Below are 17,487 nucleotides of genomic sequence, written 5' to 3'. Positions count from 1 at the left end.
TATTGAGTACTTTTTTTGCTTTAGGTGCCCTTTACTGGTCATGTTTTAATGTGAAAACACTGTATTTACAAATTTAAAGCCAAATATATCACCTTTTGTGAAAATTTAAAGATTTAGGATTTTTGACATGTGATCAAGAAAAAGGGGGAGGCATGTCAGAATTAAATTTTTAAAAATAGACCAATTTCTCAGAAAATGATTACTTTTAAAACTATTTCTTCATTAATATTGTTAAAAAACAAGTTGTGATCGATATTTTTTATTTGAAAAGTCAGAAAAAGTTCTTTGCAAATATTTAATGCATTTAAGTATGGTAGAATATTGTCACTTTTTTGCTCGTACAACTTGGTTACCCTATATTTAAAAATCAAATATTTAAAAAAGTGCTTGTCACATTTCACTGAAACTTTGCAAATGCATTCAGTATGTGTGTAGGAAGATACCTGTATAGTTATTTATTTTTTCTAAAACAAAAAGTGACTCTTTAGGTTACAGACCACCAATTCAACCAATGAGCATTTGGAACGTACGCAAAAATAGTCCTACGCAGAAATTACCCCTGTTCCTCATAGTGCTGTGAAAAAAGTTCTCATCTTATTTAAAAAATTTAAACAGTTTCTGAAAGGAAAAACATTTCTGTACATTTTATAGGTGCATTTTGCTTCTTGTGATGTGAAGCCTAATCTCCATAATGATTTTTAAATATACCCCTGTCTTGTGAAAACACTGGGATTTCCCATGCTATTTATAGACCCTTCACTTCCGGTGACCAGTACTGCACTGCAAGTCTGCTAACCCCACATGCCATTCTGAGGATTGTGAGCTGACATATGTAGAATCATGCTGATATATAGTCCTCTGCAGGTTAAAGTTAAGGTAAAGTCCATAGAAGCCATTGAATATTGTGAAATTAGCATAGAAGCCTATGGAAAGTGGAATTAGTGGTTTTTAGCCTATACTACAAATATATACATATACCTTGAATGATAGCCAGGAGAATGACAATAACAAAGAAGAAGAATGTAATATCAAAGAGAATTCTCCACACCTCATAGGGATCTCCATCAGCTGGTTCTATCTCATCACCTGTAATACACAATGGAATCAAACATTCAGTACATTTAGCCAATTGAAAATATATTAGATTAAACATGGTAATTTCTGAAGGGATGAGTTTACAAGGAAAGCAGAAATTGATAAAATCTAAGGTAAATATACAGCAAATTAAAAAAGCAGAAGTATAAAATCAGGATTTGAAAAAGCAGAACTCCACTAACTAGATAAAGAAAATCATCCTTGATTCATATTTGTAAATGTTTATTTATAAAATAATTCTTGTAGGCCATGTTATTATTATTTCATCAATGGTTTTCATTATCATTGTGATTACATGTATTTTCCTCATCAATCGTGAAAACATGTAAAAAGTCATTGAATGATGTCATTAAACTTTCCTCTGATTTTCTATGACAATAGTTGGCTGATACTTGTTTGGTCAGAGTACAAACATTAATTATTTGTGTATAACTTACCAATACCACCCCCAGCTCTAACACCTGTGTGTAGATGGTAGACAAAACACTAAAAGAAGACAATGAAAAAGTTTCATTTATATTCAATAAAAATGTACTGTAAACTACTGAAAATACTTATCTTGGTCTGTATTACTTTATGTTTATGTGTAATGTATCAGTATTCACATGGAACATTTTGTTGAGAATTAAAATTTAGGGTTTGACCAAATCATAAAAAGCCACAAAATTGGTACCTCACAAAATAAGTCCTTCCACAGTGTCTACTCCAAATATTTTCAATGACTTAGTGCATGAGAAGTTTGTGAGAATTGTAGTTGGCTGATATTCAGTAACAATTTGTCTATCCAAATTTGTCAATGTTCTTCTGTTGTTATATTACAATGAATCATTTTCAGTTTCTTAGATGCAGATTAAAAAAAAAATAAACAGAACTGTAGCATATCTTATAGAAGCCTGTGGAGGAACCAGATATCACCGAAAGGGGCCCTGCCAGGAGCCAACAAAAAAAATCATCTATAATCACATTTAAATGCATACATTTACACACAACAATACACTATTTTCATAAATTTTTTATCTGCCTCTGTGAGCTTGTTCTTGTTTGCTTTCTTTCAATGCATGTATAAATTATTTCATCTTAAATAAGATACAAATTGATTTTTGATAAATGTGCATAGAAAAGAACTGAAATTCATCAACAAAATTCAATGGACAGTGTTATTTACACTACTTTTATACAGAATTAGCAATTTACCGTTAACATATCATGGCATTTGAAGTCTGTATTTCCATCTTCTTCTTTAATGTAAAATTTACGGAAGAAGTTGAAAGCCAACACTGTGTAGATATATACCACAACACTTGTCAACATCACTGTCAATACCAACTGTAGAGTAAAATATCTCATATGAATGCAAACTGAAAGTTCAGCAATTTTTTTCTTCACTTAAACATTCCAACAAAAACTTAACATTTATAATAGACAAGATTCCATTTTTTATACGATGTGGTAAGTTTTATGTGAAAAAAAGACATGAATTACATTCATGTTTCAATTTGCATTTTTGCAAAATTTAAGACATTACCATTATATCAGTAATAGCAGTGAAAATTAGGTATTGTACATATATATATTATTGAGGACATCATGATAAGTGCAGAGAGATTTGTATTTATAATATAGATAGCAGACTTTTATGGAATGTTCCCAGTGTGATAAATTATGATAATTCACACTGTAAAATAAATTCAGTAATTTCACTCTCCGACTTTCTCCCGCAAAAACGTCAAAACTTTAATATCAATCTGTCAATCACAAAATTTAAGATACATGTTGAAAATGTTGATAAATTGTGAAGAAAATCTAAATTATAAATATGATAATCAATTGGTCATCGTGAATAACAAAAATATGATCACTTGTGCCAAGAACAGTTGAAGATTTAAGTGGTGCATGGAACAATTCTGCACATTTGATAAATCTAGGCATTCTTCAGCACTTATGATAATATTTTGGTTATTCACTCTTTCCAATTAATTATTCTATTATTATTCATGAAATCTAATTCTAGCAATGGACATTTAACTACTTTAACAATAATAAAGATGTCACTTATATTTCAGAATTTGCTGTGAAAATTAACTACATGTTATTTGTATGGAGTTCATGATAAGTTCAGAGAGAGTTCTATTTTATTCAGGATTTCAATTCTAGCTCTAGCAAAGAATATAAGCCCACTGAGCACAGGATATTAGCCCACTGCCATCAGACCACAGAAAATGGTTTCAATAACACAGATACTAACCTGTTTACCATTGTGAGTTACAGACTGTAAGATGGTTCTCAGTGCTGGTATTGCTATGGCAACATCCAATAAATGGGCAGCAAAGAAAAAGTAATTGTTGTTCCCAAGAACAGAGAATATGAAGTACCAAGCAATATAGAGGAATGACTGAAAATGAATAATGCAATATTTTAAAACCTTTATTTTTTCTACAAAATCATTAGAATTTTTATGTACTTCTAATAAAACTTCGATATGACATTTTCACTATTTCTGAACATTTTTTCCTTATCAACTTTCACTGAGGATAATTGATTACCTTAAAATATTTAAATAGGTAGTGTTGTATTTTTTTTACTGGCAGTGCCTTTAGTATGCTTTATCGAAGACAAATAAAATTGGTGAAGCTTGTTTAAAAATATTTTGAAAATAATAAAAGTTGATTGCTCAAGCCAGAAGCTAAAATGTTAATAGAGCAGACTGTTTTTAATATATTACTGAAATACACTTACATTATCTGTGAAAATGACACCCCATTTCCAGATCTGGTACTGCCAATCAACATTGCTGAGGCTGCAAATGATATTAATGTAAAATTAACAAAAAAAAATTAAAAATTTTATCAAAAAGAAAGTATTAGAAGTACAAAACTTAAAACTTTTCATAATCAAGTCAATGTCAAGGACATACCAACATTTTAAAGAGAAAACTGAAAAAAGGTCACTTCTTGTGGCAAAGTATAAAAACTAACCATAATCTTCTTCAAAACCAAGGAAAATGAGAATGTCATTCAGCTTAAAGTGGTTTGTTCACATTGATTATGTAAAGTTTGAGGTATATAGGAATCGCCCTGTCTGTCTGTCTGTCTGTCTGTCCATATTCCTTATTTACTCTAGTATTACTTACAATGAAGGCAGTATGCTGGATTTCTGTTCCTCCTCCATTTTGATGGTATCACCTTTGTCCATCCCCAATAAATTACTGATGGCTTCATAGTCATACTGTTCCGCATACCTGGCTCTTACCTGTGATAGAACAATCAGTTTTATTAATTTTCTTAAAGGAAAAGCTGTCCGATATACTTTAAGCTTGGACGGCAAGTCAGTATATTATTAGAACTTTCAGAAGTTTTTCAATTGACCAGCAGTAACCATCAAATTGTGAAAATAAGTCAAACATTTTAACTCAAATTATTTCTGAAATTTATGAAGAGAAAAAGTAAACTCATTCTAACTGACTAAGTATTTGAGCACCTCAGATGATGTCAAACAATTTATCAATGGGAACTTGATATTGTATCAAAATTATTGGTATGCATACCTGTTAACCTTCCCTCTTCAGGAGGGAGACTCCCTCTTTTTGGGTCAACCTCCCCTCTTTGAGAAAGTCTCCCATGTGGGAGACACACATCTACCTCTTTTATTGATTTCTCTCCCCCCATATCTTCCTCAGAAATATTGCACAAATTATGTTCTAAATAGCTAATTAAATTGATATAAATGCAATGTATATGTAACATAATAATCACTGAGAAACAATCAACCAGTAATTAATCCTTGTTATTGTACTACCCATAATTACTCAAATTTTGATTAGAAATCCTTAGTAGATTAACAAGATTATCATAGATTTTATATCTTTGTACTTGAATTTCTAGCAAAATTATCCTGTATTTTTCTGAGTCATGCTAAATCTCCCTCTTAAAAAGCTGAAAAGTGGGAGATCTCCCTCTTAGAAAAGCTGAAAAGAGGGAGATCTCCCTCTTCAAGCATTTAAAAGGTTAACAGGTATTGGTATGTTATAGACAACTGAGCATTAAATATATTGTAAATGTATTAACTTTCATTGTATACTTATGTTCACTATGTTAAAAGTGGACAGAGAAGCACAACAATACCTTGGAAATTCTAACACTATGAAACAAAAACAATTTTTTAAGCCCCAAAAATTGATACCCAAAAACATATTCACTAGACAAATCTGTGAAAATTCATCAATTTACATCATTTTTTCTTTAGTTTGTACCCTGGCAAAACCTTTACCTTCTTTTTGACAAATTTGTCCCAATAACTTTCTGGGAAAGACTGTGTACTCAGCACAAGTTTGTCCCACTGAGCCTTGATATCATCTTCTGGTTGCTCAGCTACCCATAATCCTTCAAATTCTAACTTCCTGGCAATTTCCTTTTCCCTTTTGAAGATAACTAAAGGCACTTTCAGGCAATAATAGGCAATGAGCATAGAAAATGATATCACACTGTGAAAAGTGGCTAGAATTTGCATCATGTATTCTCGGAAATAAATGTCATCTTCCATGGTAACAACTTCATCAAATTCTTCATCATCACCACCCTCTGTGGCATTAACATCAGGTTCTCCTCCTGCTGCCTCCATAGGTACTCTTGTCACCTTAAAAATAAGAGGCAAAATCTTTTGCAAAATTCTGCAATTTGACCCCTATGGTCTATTTGTAGTGACAAAATAATCACAGCCAGTTTGAGGAAGAACAGCAATGAACAGGGCTTAACTACTTAAACTGAGAAATTCTCATTCTAAACTTTCGTAGAATGCTTCACTGGGTGAAGCTAGATAAGACCGCAGAAGTTAAAACCCTCAACAATTAAGGCAACTAAGGACATATCATTCAAGCTTGATATTAAAATTTGACCAGAATTGGCCTAATAATTCTCCCCCCCCCAAAAAAAGATGCATTATAAAGATGGGCACCACAGGCCATTTTTAGCTCATCTGGCCGAAGACCATGCGAGCTGTTTCCACCACTTGGCATCTGGCCTAATAATATGTAATACAGATTTTGCAAATGTTTCATGAAATTCCATTCAGTGGTGTAAGAGGAGTAATAGATAAAAGTAAGGTACCCCTCCGAGTCACAGAAGGAAAGGAGGAAAGAGGGTGGACACCCCTATCACTAAATATCCCCCATCACCAACTTTGCAAGCGGAGTTGAAAAAAGGGGAGCATTTTATCACATCAATGCATACAGGTTGCATATTTATTAACTAATTCATAGGACATTTATGCAATGGATAAATTTATCTTATTCTTGTATTTTTTTCTAAAAGGGAAAAGCATGAAGAAGCTATGCAAGTATTTTAAAATAACTTTACCTTGTAGAAAAGAAGCATTACGTTGATCATGAAGGCAAGAATCAGAGCCGCATACTTAAAGTTGTAAAAGTTTCTGGCAAATAAACTCTGAAAAAAAAGATGTATATATATTTATATATTTGAATAATTACACTCTATGCTTCAGTATTAAACATCATTATGGTATAAATCTGTAAATAATTAAGACATAAAGAAGAGTGTTATCACAATTAGTTCTGTGAGTAAAGATATAAACACTGTATTATTAGCAAACAATAATTCAGACATGATTTTACTCAGCTGACAACAGTAAGTGGAAATCTGCAATTTGAAATGTTAAATACACTATAAAAAATACAAGAACTATAATGGTGAAAGCCTGAGTGAAAAAAAGCAGAATTCCATTCAAAACTAAAAAAAAATCATATCTGAAAATTTTAAGTAGGAATTTAATTGTCCTAGCAGAGTTGGTCATTTGAATTTTAAGTGTGGTAGGTCATTAGGTCATTAGTACAAGAACTTTGAAAATACTTGCCATTGTTAAATCATTATTATGCATGTTTTAAACATAGATAAAAAAATTTCCTTATTTTTAATTACGTCAAATCAAAATCAAGGTGTCAAAGTTGATATGAATCACACGATTTCTTTTTAAAGAGATTTAAGTGCAATATTTGGAAAAGGACTGTCAGTAAAAATAAGGAAAATGCAATTTCAACAAGGGACATTATCCTTTATATGGAAAAATATAAGAAGAAGAGTCGTCAATCTCAATTTTCTAGGATTCAAACAAAGAGTAAGAGTACAGGATCATGGAAACCTGGTGTGAAACTGGCTTTAGAAAAAATTCAGGAAACATTCACAGACCATTTATTGATTATTTCATAGAATAACTGGAAAAACTGTGAGCTCATTACCCATCCAACAAAGCATTAAACCCACAAGTCATTCAGATTGAGAGGGGCACAATGATTTCTATAACAAAGAATCTGTGACAGTTTCATCAAATTCCATTCAATGGAGTAGAGGATGGTTCCCCGATGGTAGACAAATGACTATGTCCATATTATGTATCAGGAAACCCAAAAAGTTTTTCACATGGAAAAACAAAAAAGGAGGTGCACATGGCATCATGTAATAAAAAAATTGTGAAAGTTTCATTCAATTCAACAGTTTCAAAGGAGTTGTGGATTAGAACTAGGAACAGACAGATGGATGAACAGCATGATCCCAATATACCTCCTGCTTTTCAAACAAGGGGTATGGAAATACGTTTCATTATGAACTTGGAGAATTGTAACAAACAAAATGAATAACAAACAAGTTTTTTGAAAAGTGCAGGAAACAAGAATTCTCAAGGATAACTGAACAGGAATAACTCAGGTAAGGTTTAACAATTACCGCAAATTTTCTTAAAATATTCTGAAAAATAGTATTATTCATTTAAAAGCTTTTCATATACATATATAGTCTAGTAATCAAAATTCCTCACATAAATTTTTTCCATAATCCTAGTATTCTCAATTACACAAATAGCTTTTTTCATATTATTTTTTCATATTAAAATTGACTGGATCACATTGAAATATTCAATAATCATTTTTTTTTTTGCATTTACAAGAAAATTGAATACTATGTTCTTCCTTGCATACATACAAGAATATATTTGCCCCAGTCAAAGCTCTTGGTTTCATAAGGGAGCTCGTCTTCATCTCCTGGTTTAGGTACAGTTGTTGATCTATAGAAATAAATAACTGGATTATTTCCCATTCCAAAAAAAAAAAAAAAATGATTATACATAATTCGAATTTCTATCATTTATATTTCTATTAATACAGTGAAACTTGTCCAAAACAAACCTCTCTGACTTTATAATTGGTTCAGTTTAGATAGATGTTCAATTTACCAAGTTTCAAAACACATTTGAACTGATATATAGGGACTTAAGGAAGCAGACCTATGGTAAGGGACACAACTCTTACAAATGATAGGAACGTTTGTATTCTTCAATTTTACATCAATCTCATGTAAGCATCAAAGTAACTTGGACTGATTTCATTCTGTTTCAAAGGAAAGCTTGAAAAGCTGTAGTGAAATTGAATATGAAACAAATATATCACTGATTTCAAGAGTTATGTCCCTTACCCTAGGTCTACCTCCTTAAAAGTGTCTGGTCTGCAGGTTTTCAAATATTTCAGGGTTAGCATTAGACAGATTTTACTGTAAGTTCAGAAATGTAAGCATAGTGTACCAAGACATTATTGAACATGAGAAGTAAGAATTTCTCTATAACTGAGTAAGAATCTTTCTATAATTGAGATAACATAATAAAATATGAAGATATAAGTTATATTATACCTTGTTTCTGAAGGCTGTGAAAGATCTTGTTCTGTTGGTGTCTGTGCTTCCTGTTGTGTTAGCTAAGATAAAATGTATATTTTTAGCACTACATATGCTTTGCTGAGATCATTCCTTATCCAAATAGACAAATCTAAACTTACCAAAGGTAATTTTTCACAAAAAGCTGTTGCACAACCAAATTCATCCTGTTATTTTTTTTAAAAATATGGTTGATTAAACATTCAAGTTTAAAAAAAAACAAAAAAAAACAGTGCAATTTTTCAATTCTGAGAGATGTTCAGAGAATGATGTATATTCACCTCTGTTGCTGAAGGAGCACTTGTTTCAGTCAGTGTTTCTGGAGTTACTGCTATACCATTGGAAAGCTTGGGTCTGAAAATAAAGCAAACATTACATGTATTAATGATTTCATAATAGTAATGCTATTCTTACATAAATTCAAACTATATCTCCTCAAAATGGTGACCCAATTAACAATTTAAAAGGTTTATCAAGAAACATTTGTTTAATTTTCAGTACTTAATATTTGCAATTCAGGTAAAGTGTCTATTCCTTATCAAAAAATAATTAAAAGGAGACAATTCATACACACAACTTACTCTTCCAAGTCGCCATCTGGTTCCTTTGATAGAGATATGCCGAAAGGTGCCATTGTTTCTGCTGATTCTAACTCCATTGGAGGTACAAATACTCGAGGTTGTGGTGGAGCTGGAAGGGCCAACATGGCAGGTGGTGATTCCGCAGCTTTTTCATCCTGTTCTCCCTTCATCATGTTGAACACAAACTTCATCAGGGTCCTAAGGGAGGCAAATGATAATTTACTACATTAATAGACTCACCTTGATATTCATTGTGCAGTTTTATTAACAAGTTTGATAGAGAGCAAAGGGTCAAGTTTAAATGTTTAAAAAGTCCACTTAAACTTTGTAACCAACATGTTTCCTTGTTACCTGGCTCAATTTGTTTTTTAAGTAATTCAAATTTTACAGATTCAAGCGATCCTAAGTAAAATGTGTCTCCATACTAACTGAAGCTCTAAAAATACAAAAAACTCAATTTTAATACTATAGGAGAGAAGAAAACTTTTCTTTGAAAAACAACTCATAATTTTTAATTACAGTGAAACCTATCTAAAGTGAACCCTGAATAAACTGGTGACCTGTCCAACCAGATTGCTGCAGAAGTTCTTTATATCAATTTCAATATATTTTGAAATTGTTTAAACTGAATGCCTTCTTAAACCAAATATTCCTACAGTTCCAAAGAGGTTCATTGTAGACAGATTTCACTGTACCTTCCAAAAGCCACCCATAAAAATATGGTTCATGTGTATTTACTGTTGAAACTTACCACAGAACATGGAATAAGAATGTTAGAAGAAGGAAGGCCACTCTGAAGTTAAGCTTGATAAAAGCTACAAACAACTGCCAGTAAGTCATTTTTTTGAAAGTCTGATAGGCCCACTTAATGTTGGTCCATGTAAACAGGGATAAAATGGTTGAGAGACCATCTACAGCAAATCTGTACACAGTTGATATAGGTTCCAGTACACTGAAATATAACACAGAATCAGACATTTATAGACCATCCACATCTAATCTATACACTGTTAATATGAATTCTAACATGCTTACCCTCAGACTTTCGGTCAAAGATATTTCATGTACAAATTACATTTTTTATGTGATAAATGAGGGTAAGTATTTTTTCAAGACAAATTATTACAATGTTTGAAGTTGAGCAAATTTCACTTTTTCATGTTGAAGTTAAAACTACCCACCCTCCACCTTCTACACCAGCTCCACTTCTCATGGCTGCTAATCTCTGTTCCTCAGCACTTATACTGGTAGCATGCTGCATTTCAAAGATGGTATCCTCACAGAAGTTTACAAAGCTTTCCAACTTCTCTTTGTCTCCTCCCTCATTGACCACACTGTGGAGAAAGGATCTTTTGGATTCCTTGATCTGAGGTTTCTCCCACTGGTCAATATGAGACTGTTTGATCTCAAAGTAGACCCGTTCTATTTTGTTGCTACTGCCCATGATTTCAATTCTTCCCAAGTAAGGCCCGAAATAGTCCAGAACACTACGGGCCTTCTCAAGGAACCTTTCAAGTCTAAAATATATTTAAAATGATTTTAAAAGGACATTTCCTTTATAAATATTCCATTTCCACACTAGGTCAGTTTCAAAACACTTTTTATTAGAAAAAATTCTACATTTCAGATGTAGACAAAGAGTACCATAAATTTGTTATCATTAAAAAAAATATGCCAAGAATACAAAAATGTTTCCTACCTAGGATCAGACGGCATGTGTTCTGACAGATTTGTCAGTAATACAGCCATGGTAAAACCAATGTCTTTAGCAGGATTATGGAATCTATCTGTAAACTCATTAAAGTCAACTTTACCATCCTGGTTAGCATCAACACACATCATAATGTAGTCTATCTCTTCTCTGTAAATAGTGAGGAAATTGTCATTGACATCAGTATGTATTGAAATCAACTTGGACAATTAATAAAATTTTGGCAATACTGAGATTTGGTAAATGTACATGAAAATAACATAAATTTTATATCTACAATTTTTTTTAATTAATCTAACTGAATAAATAATACAATATACTTTTTATGAGGCTCAAAAAAAAATTTGTAATAAACTGTGTCAAGACATGTATATTTTGAAATTCAAATGAACAAAAAATAAAATCACAAAGGAGAATTCCAACAAAATTGACATGATGGGCTTTCTTCATTCAGATACAAGGCAAGACAGGAAAAAAACTCAAGTTCGGTATCACATTATTTATACAAATTGACAGTGTTAAAGAGTTCAAATTTCAGGGTTGAACATTGTGAACTTCTTTGATTTATAAAGGACAAGTTTTGAAATAAGATTACTCAAAAAGGATTTAGTGAAAACAATTATTTGATCTATGGAGATTTAGGTATACATTAGTATAAAAGAGGTCTACATTTCTAAAGAAGAGCACACCATGCAAGGTGAATATTTATGTTATTAGGGGTCTGGCTTGAACTGTTGGGGGATCACCCATGCTGTGACTTACTCCGTATATGTTTTTTGAGCATCCAAGGCTCGTTTAAATTCTTTATGCGATATCCAGCCATCCCCATTTAGATCAAATTCCTACAGCACATTACAAGATATATACAGTACACAACAGCTAAACTATAGTACAAACTATGTATTGTATGCATATATAGATAGATAGATAATGAAGCAAAAGTTTTGTTTTGGGGCAATTTAAGTGCTTTTAGAAAATATCTTTTTTGTTTATTATCACCTATTCTTTTTATACCACGGTTCATCAAATTTTATCCAACCTTTTCCAGCCAAAACCAAAGCAATCAATCCAAGACTATTTATACTTTACAGTTTTATTCAAGAACTTAATTTTTTTTTACTGACAACAAATAAATCTAGAAATGAAAAAATATACCACACCTTTGGAAGTATAAAGAGAGTCAAAGTCTAGTTTATTCAATTCTAACAAGACTTTTGCTTCACTAGATAGACAACTATCACCACAATAAAACAATAACTTCCTACACACCGTGAATACATTTTCTGACCCTCCATTGCTTTACGGAATTCCTTGGCTGATATGTAGCCGTCGTGGTTTGTATCAAATTCCTATAATGATCAGCAAAATAAGATAGAACTATTGAATATGGAAGTGTTATAGAATATGGTACAGCTGGTACATTTAATTTTGTTCTGAAATTTGCCATTTCCATGAGGACTACAGAAACGGGAAAATGAAAGACTGCTAAAAACCAACATCAATGATATGAATAATTTGTTTTTAGTATCTGAAAACATAATCTGTTTTATGGCACATAATATGAAAATTCAGTGGGTACTTATTTTGTTTGCATTTTTTGTAAAAAATGAGGGGTTCAAATGTCTAACAAGGGGTTTGAAAAAAAGACTTGATATAATTCCAGTTATACAAGCCATTTTGAAATGAAGTCATGAAATTTTACAATCATTAAATCATCACCATTCGTTTAGGCAATGACTGCTATATCTGTGTTTGTCTATGAAGAAATAACCTCAATCATGTATAGCACACTAAATGAAATTCTGAAATTATTTCAGTCTACACATGTAACAAATCAGTAAAAGGCAGTTGATAAAAGTTTCCAGATTATCTGATGGAACCAATGCTTTACATAGATGGCTTACCAGAAATGCTTCAGATGATGTCAAGTCCTTCATCTTCAGGAAAATATCGAAGAATTTCAATATCATCTGAAAATAATTTACATCTAAATTAAGCAACAAAAAGCATTGGATCCTGCATCTGACAAAAAATCTAAAAAATCTAGCAGTGAATTCAATATTTAGATATAATAGTCACATAGAACACTAGACTTGAAAATACACTGGTTAATTTCTCTTGAAACCCAAACACTGCATCAAACACTAACTGTTTCCCAAGAGAAACAATATTTAAGACAAAAATTCTCAAATACAATAACTTATGCCTAAAACCTTACAGCTTAAGACACAGTATAAAATTGATAAATATTTCACTAATTATAGACTCTGACGAACCTCAACATTAGCAGAGGATTCCACTAGTGTGTCAACCATCTGTTTTCCTATTGGTCCATTCATTACATTGCCTAAAAATTTAATTTATAGGTGAATAAATATGCATAAAAAGTTGGAACAACTAGTTGTTACAACATAGAAAATACATGAACACATTTTTTATTCAATGGAAGAGTAATCAAGGGAACAAAGATTCAAACGGTAATCAAAAGAATATATTCCTAGGATAAAGACTAGACAGGAAAAATAGAAACACAAAAAGAACATGAAATACCAAAATAACATGTATTAAGAAACTAAAGTAAATAAGCAACCTGGACTCCACTAAAAACTGGGAGCATGGACCACGTGCAGTGGTAAGGTTAGCATCCTCTGCATTTTAGAAACACCCGCATAGTTGCTTGTAAAATGCCTGCTTCCCTTTCTCCCCTTTTAATATTAATGTGTTTCTAATGTTTAACATGTTACAAAAACCCATAGAAAGGAAAAAATTATCAAAATCTTTGAAACTATTGTCATTCAAAATCCATATATCATCTTATGATCTGAAAGTGAAAAACCTCTTTTAGATCTAAGAAGTAGAGTGAAACTTCTCCAAACCAGCCACCACTGGGACAAGAGGAAATGGTAGGTTTATAGGGGTGGCAAGTTTTGTGAAAAAAATAGCAATGCATTCAAAGAGTTGTCTCCTTTTATGTGTTCTATAATCCTATACGTTGTCAGTTTGCTGGCCGAGGAATGTTTATTGCCAATTCAAAACTTTGGGCTTTTAATTACATTTCAAAGCTTGCATCATTTGTATATGGTTTGATCTTGCAAACGGTACTGCCAACAAAATAATGTTCACAGTTTTGAAAGAATGTGTTTTAAAGATCAAAGGGCTATTGATGGTAATTAATCATTTGTTCTGTTTCAGTAAACTACCTGTAAATAAATTTTAATAATTTCACCTGTTTATCATTTTGGCTTGGGTATAGATCACATTGATTGACAGCTGATGTACGGTTTTAGGGAGTGGCCAGTCTATTGAAGACAAAACACAGGTTTTAAGGTATATCAGCCAGGACTTTTGTTAATGGCCTGTTTGAAAGGTTTTTTGAGGGTCCGGTTGGAGAAGTTTCACTGTAAATGTATCAGAGTTATCTACCTTCCAACATAGACAACAACATTATCATCATTTCTTTCTGAAGTTTCATGAATTCTCTCAGGAGTTCCAGCTGGTCACAGTCCTGTAAATGTACAATGGATCAGTTAACTATAACTTAGAATTTTGGCATAGATCAATGCAATATATTCTTCACTTTCTCTATTCAAATCACCTTTCTATCTGAACACCATTATCCATACATTAAAATCATGTTAGCTATGTAGGTTATTACTATGTTAAAATGTAAACATACCTTGGATAATTTGTCTTGCATGTGAGCGAAGATATACAGGAAACCTCCAACAGCATCCCACAACCTACTGTGTGCCAAGGCTAACTGATTCAAAGCACAAGGTCCCTAAACATAAAAAGAACATTATTAATGCATCTGTACAAAATTCAGAAACAAGGACATTAATAAAAAAAAATTATGAACAGTAAAATTTATCAAACAAAATCTTGAATATTTAATATAAAGAAATTCCTCCAGTAACATAATTACGGTACTTTATGTTAAATACGGCCAATACATCTACTTTGCTTCTTCTTTTCTATTTTTCAAAATCTTCATGAAAATTTTCATATTGATCATATTGGCACAGATTAGATTCAGATATCTACAATAATTCATCCAAAAACTTCCTAAGAGTAAACCCACCTGTATATATTCAGTAAGACTTCTGAAGATCTGTTTAGCCACTTTGATGGCCCTACAGAAACTTTCCTTGCCAGGCTGGTCTATGGTCTCTTTCCCAGAATAGTGCCAGTAAAAGTCCATGATAGACTCCTGCAGTCTCAGTAAATAGTCAACAGTACAGATGACTACATTGACAGTTGTATTGTTACCAGCCTGAGTTCTCAGGTAGTTCTGAAACTCTGAAAGAGGATGATGAAATGATTGTAAACTAGATACAATGGTAGTACTAGAAAAAAACACTTCTAAAACAATCACCACATGATATTCAGATCTATGAAAGTTGTACAATATCAAAGTTACAAGTATGTTATTTTCCATATTTATGAACAACAGTTCCATAAAAATATTTGAAAAAAAACTTATTACAATCTGTCCAGTAAATATTCAAATAATTAATGAATCTTTGAAACTTATGTTATTCGAAGAATGAAATTTCTAGTGTAAAGCTTTGAGGTACTGTAGTTTGACAATATTTAAATCCACTCCATGTTAGCTTTCAATTTACCTGCATTGTGACCTTCACAGAGTAGTTGTAAGAATCTGAACAGTTTACAGGTAATGTCAGCATCATAAAGATTTGTCTCCCCTGCATTAGCATCAGAGCTCATTCCAAGGCCTTCAGCTTTGTTTGTCCTCTCAAAGGCATCAAGATCAAGTACACTGTAATTATTAGAATTTCTTACTGATAAATAGCAAAAACAATTATTGTTATAAAACTTATATATGTGGCAACTGATTTTCTTGATTTGCCAAAAGGTAAAATCATACGAAGTAGGTACCATTTATGTGCGACGGAGAACAGATACAGTTAGGTGTCTAAAAGACCAGCTTTCACCATTGATGAAGCAAGTAAAAAGTCAAACTTTTGTAGTGTAAAGGATTAGCCTTTACTATTTATTCACTTAATAAAAAGCAAACTCAATTACAGAACAATTTTGATATCAATACATGCATCAGTTAAAAGACAAACAACACTAATTATATCAATTGAGTTGTCACTTCAGCTAACAGTTTACCTGCAAGACTGCATGAGTCCAGAAAGAGATGTGAAAAATCCTACATCTTTCTTGTCTTTCAGGTGTTTCAACATGTTCTAAAGAAGAAAAAAAGAAAAAGAAAATGTATGAAAATTTTAGGCATACCAAGTAAAACGCAGTCTCATATGTAGAGACATTGAACTTTAACTTTTCAATCAATAAATATCAAATTACAATACTAATTTAAAGTTTTAAGCTTTTTGTTCCACTATTACAATACCACAGATGTTAATGCTCACTAGTGAAAGAAAAATACATTCAAAATTTGAAAAAATAATAATATGTCTTACAACTTCATCCTTCAATGTGCCATGAGCGAATAGAATCAATGATTAGTAGCTACTTACCTTTTGGACTTCAGTATTACCTCCCCTTAACAAGGAGATACCAAGTTCAACAGTATCCTGTACCATCTGACTCTGTACACCTGTAATATTTAAAAATCATTTACTAAGCTATTTGTGAATTTATGGCTATTTAAAAATTGTTTAGCACCAATCATTCCTGTGCAGCATTATAAGCACTTAAGGAGGTAGACCTCAAGTAAGGGACACAACTCTTGAAATCAGTGATATGTTTGCGTCATATTCAATTTCACCAGAGTCTATCAAGCATTCAATTGAAACAGAATGAAATCAGTCCAAGTTACTTCGATGCTTGCATGAGATTGATGTAAAATGCTGAATACAAATGTTCCAATGATTTATGTCCCTTACCCTTGGTCTACCTCCACAATGTTATCCTATTTTTTGTTATACTTGAGTAAAAGAAGAAATATGTACAGCATAATCATATTCTGCAATTTGAACTATTTTTCCTATACTTTCAAGTACTCAAAGTAGCAAACTAGCCACATGTCAGTAGTTTTTCTTAAAAATGTGTTTGTTCATGTAAAGATTGAGCTACATATTGCCATGAAATCTGACTTACCTCTACATGCACTAATGTAAAGAAGAACCATTTCAGCTGCACCACGATCAGCCAATCGGGACTGTTCAAACAGAAGCTGCTGTTTTTCCATCTCTTGTTCCTGTAAAAGGATGATGAAACATATCAATTACTTCAAAATGTCAAAATTTCCTCTGACTTCACTACCATTATAGCAGAATTGGCATTTTACATTTGAAAATTTGGGGCTGTTAATTATAATGTTTTGCATGATTCAGTTGTTTTTTTTAACTTAATCCCTTCTTCTCATGCTCTTAAGATTCCACTAAGCATCAACCATTCCAAA

The 17,487-nt window shown here is 32.0% G+C and overlaps 1 protein-coding gene across 16 annotated transcripts in view; it reads right to left on the bottom strand.

Annotated features, from left to right (window-relative positions):
- Positions 1-17,487, bottom strand: part of LOC148625347 (ryanodine receptor-like) — a 113,296-nt gene that overhangs the window by 6,733 nt on the left and 89,076 nt on the right. For 12 of the 16 annotated variants that reach the window (XM_088568794.1, XM_088568796.1, XM_088568800.1 and 9 more), the window contains 25 exons: positions 17,184-17,283; positions 16,601-16,680; positions 16,233-16,309; positions 15,722-15,876; positions 15,178-15,395; positions 14,773-14,877; positions 14,520-14,601; positions 13,373-13,443; positions 13,001-13,066; positions 12,366-12,445; positions 11,085-11,246; positions 10,567-10,902; positions 10,137-10,337; positions 9,386-9,583; positions 9,086-9,158; positions 8,784-8,845; positions 8,082-8,163; positions 6,447-6,533; positions 5,362-5,727; positions 4,226-4,344; positions 3,832-3,892; positions 3,341-3,487; positions 2,290-2,421; positions 1,533-1,581; positions 979-1,086 (listed from right to left, as the gene is read on the bottom strand). In XM_088568794.1, the coding sequence (XP_088424920.1) occupies positions 979-1,086; positions 1,533-1,581; positions 2,290-2,421; positions 3,341-3,487; positions 3,832-3,892; positions 4,226-4,344; positions 5,362-5,727; positions 6,447-6,533; positions 8,082-8,163; positions 8,784-8,845; positions 9,086-9,158; positions 9,386-9,583; positions 10,137-10,337; positions 10,567-10,902; positions 11,085-11,246; positions 12,366-12,445; positions 13,001-13,066; positions 13,373-13,443; positions 14,520-14,601; positions 14,773-14,877; positions 15,178-15,395; positions 15,722-15,876; positions 16,233-16,309; positions 16,601-16,680; positions 17,184-17,283 (3,217 nt within the window). Of the gene's footprint in view, positions 1-978; positions 1,087-1,532; positions 1,582-2,289; positions 2,422-3,340; positions 3,488-3,831; positions 3,893-4,225; positions 4,345-5,361; positions 5,728-6,446; positions 6,534-8,081; positions 8,164-8,783; positions 8,846-9,085; positions 9,159-9,385; positions 9,584-10,136; positions 10,338-10,566; positions 10,903-11,084; positions 11,247-11,858; positions 11,939-12,365; positions 12,446-13,000; positions 13,067-13,372; positions 13,444-14,519; positions 14,602-14,772; positions 14,878-15,177; positions 15,396-15,721; positions 15,877-16,232; positions 16,310-16,600; positions 16,681-17,183; positions 17,284-17,487 lie in introns of all 16 variants that reach the window. The other 4 variants (XM_088568802.1, XM_088568788.1, XM_088568801.1 and 1 more) reach the window with 1 other exon arrangement.

Source organism: Perna viridis, chromosome 2 (assembly GCF_037379345.1).
Source record: "Perna viridis isolate PV_CMFRI_1.1 ecotype Kerala chromosome 2, ASM3737934v1, whole genome shotgun sequence".
Classification (NCBI taxonomy): Eukaryota; Metazoa; Mollusca; class Bivalvia; order Mytilida; family Mytilidae; genus Perna; species Perna viridis.
The sequence above is the reverse complement of the archived record's forward strand: the minus strand, read 5'-3'. Positions and strand labels throughout refer to the sequence as shown.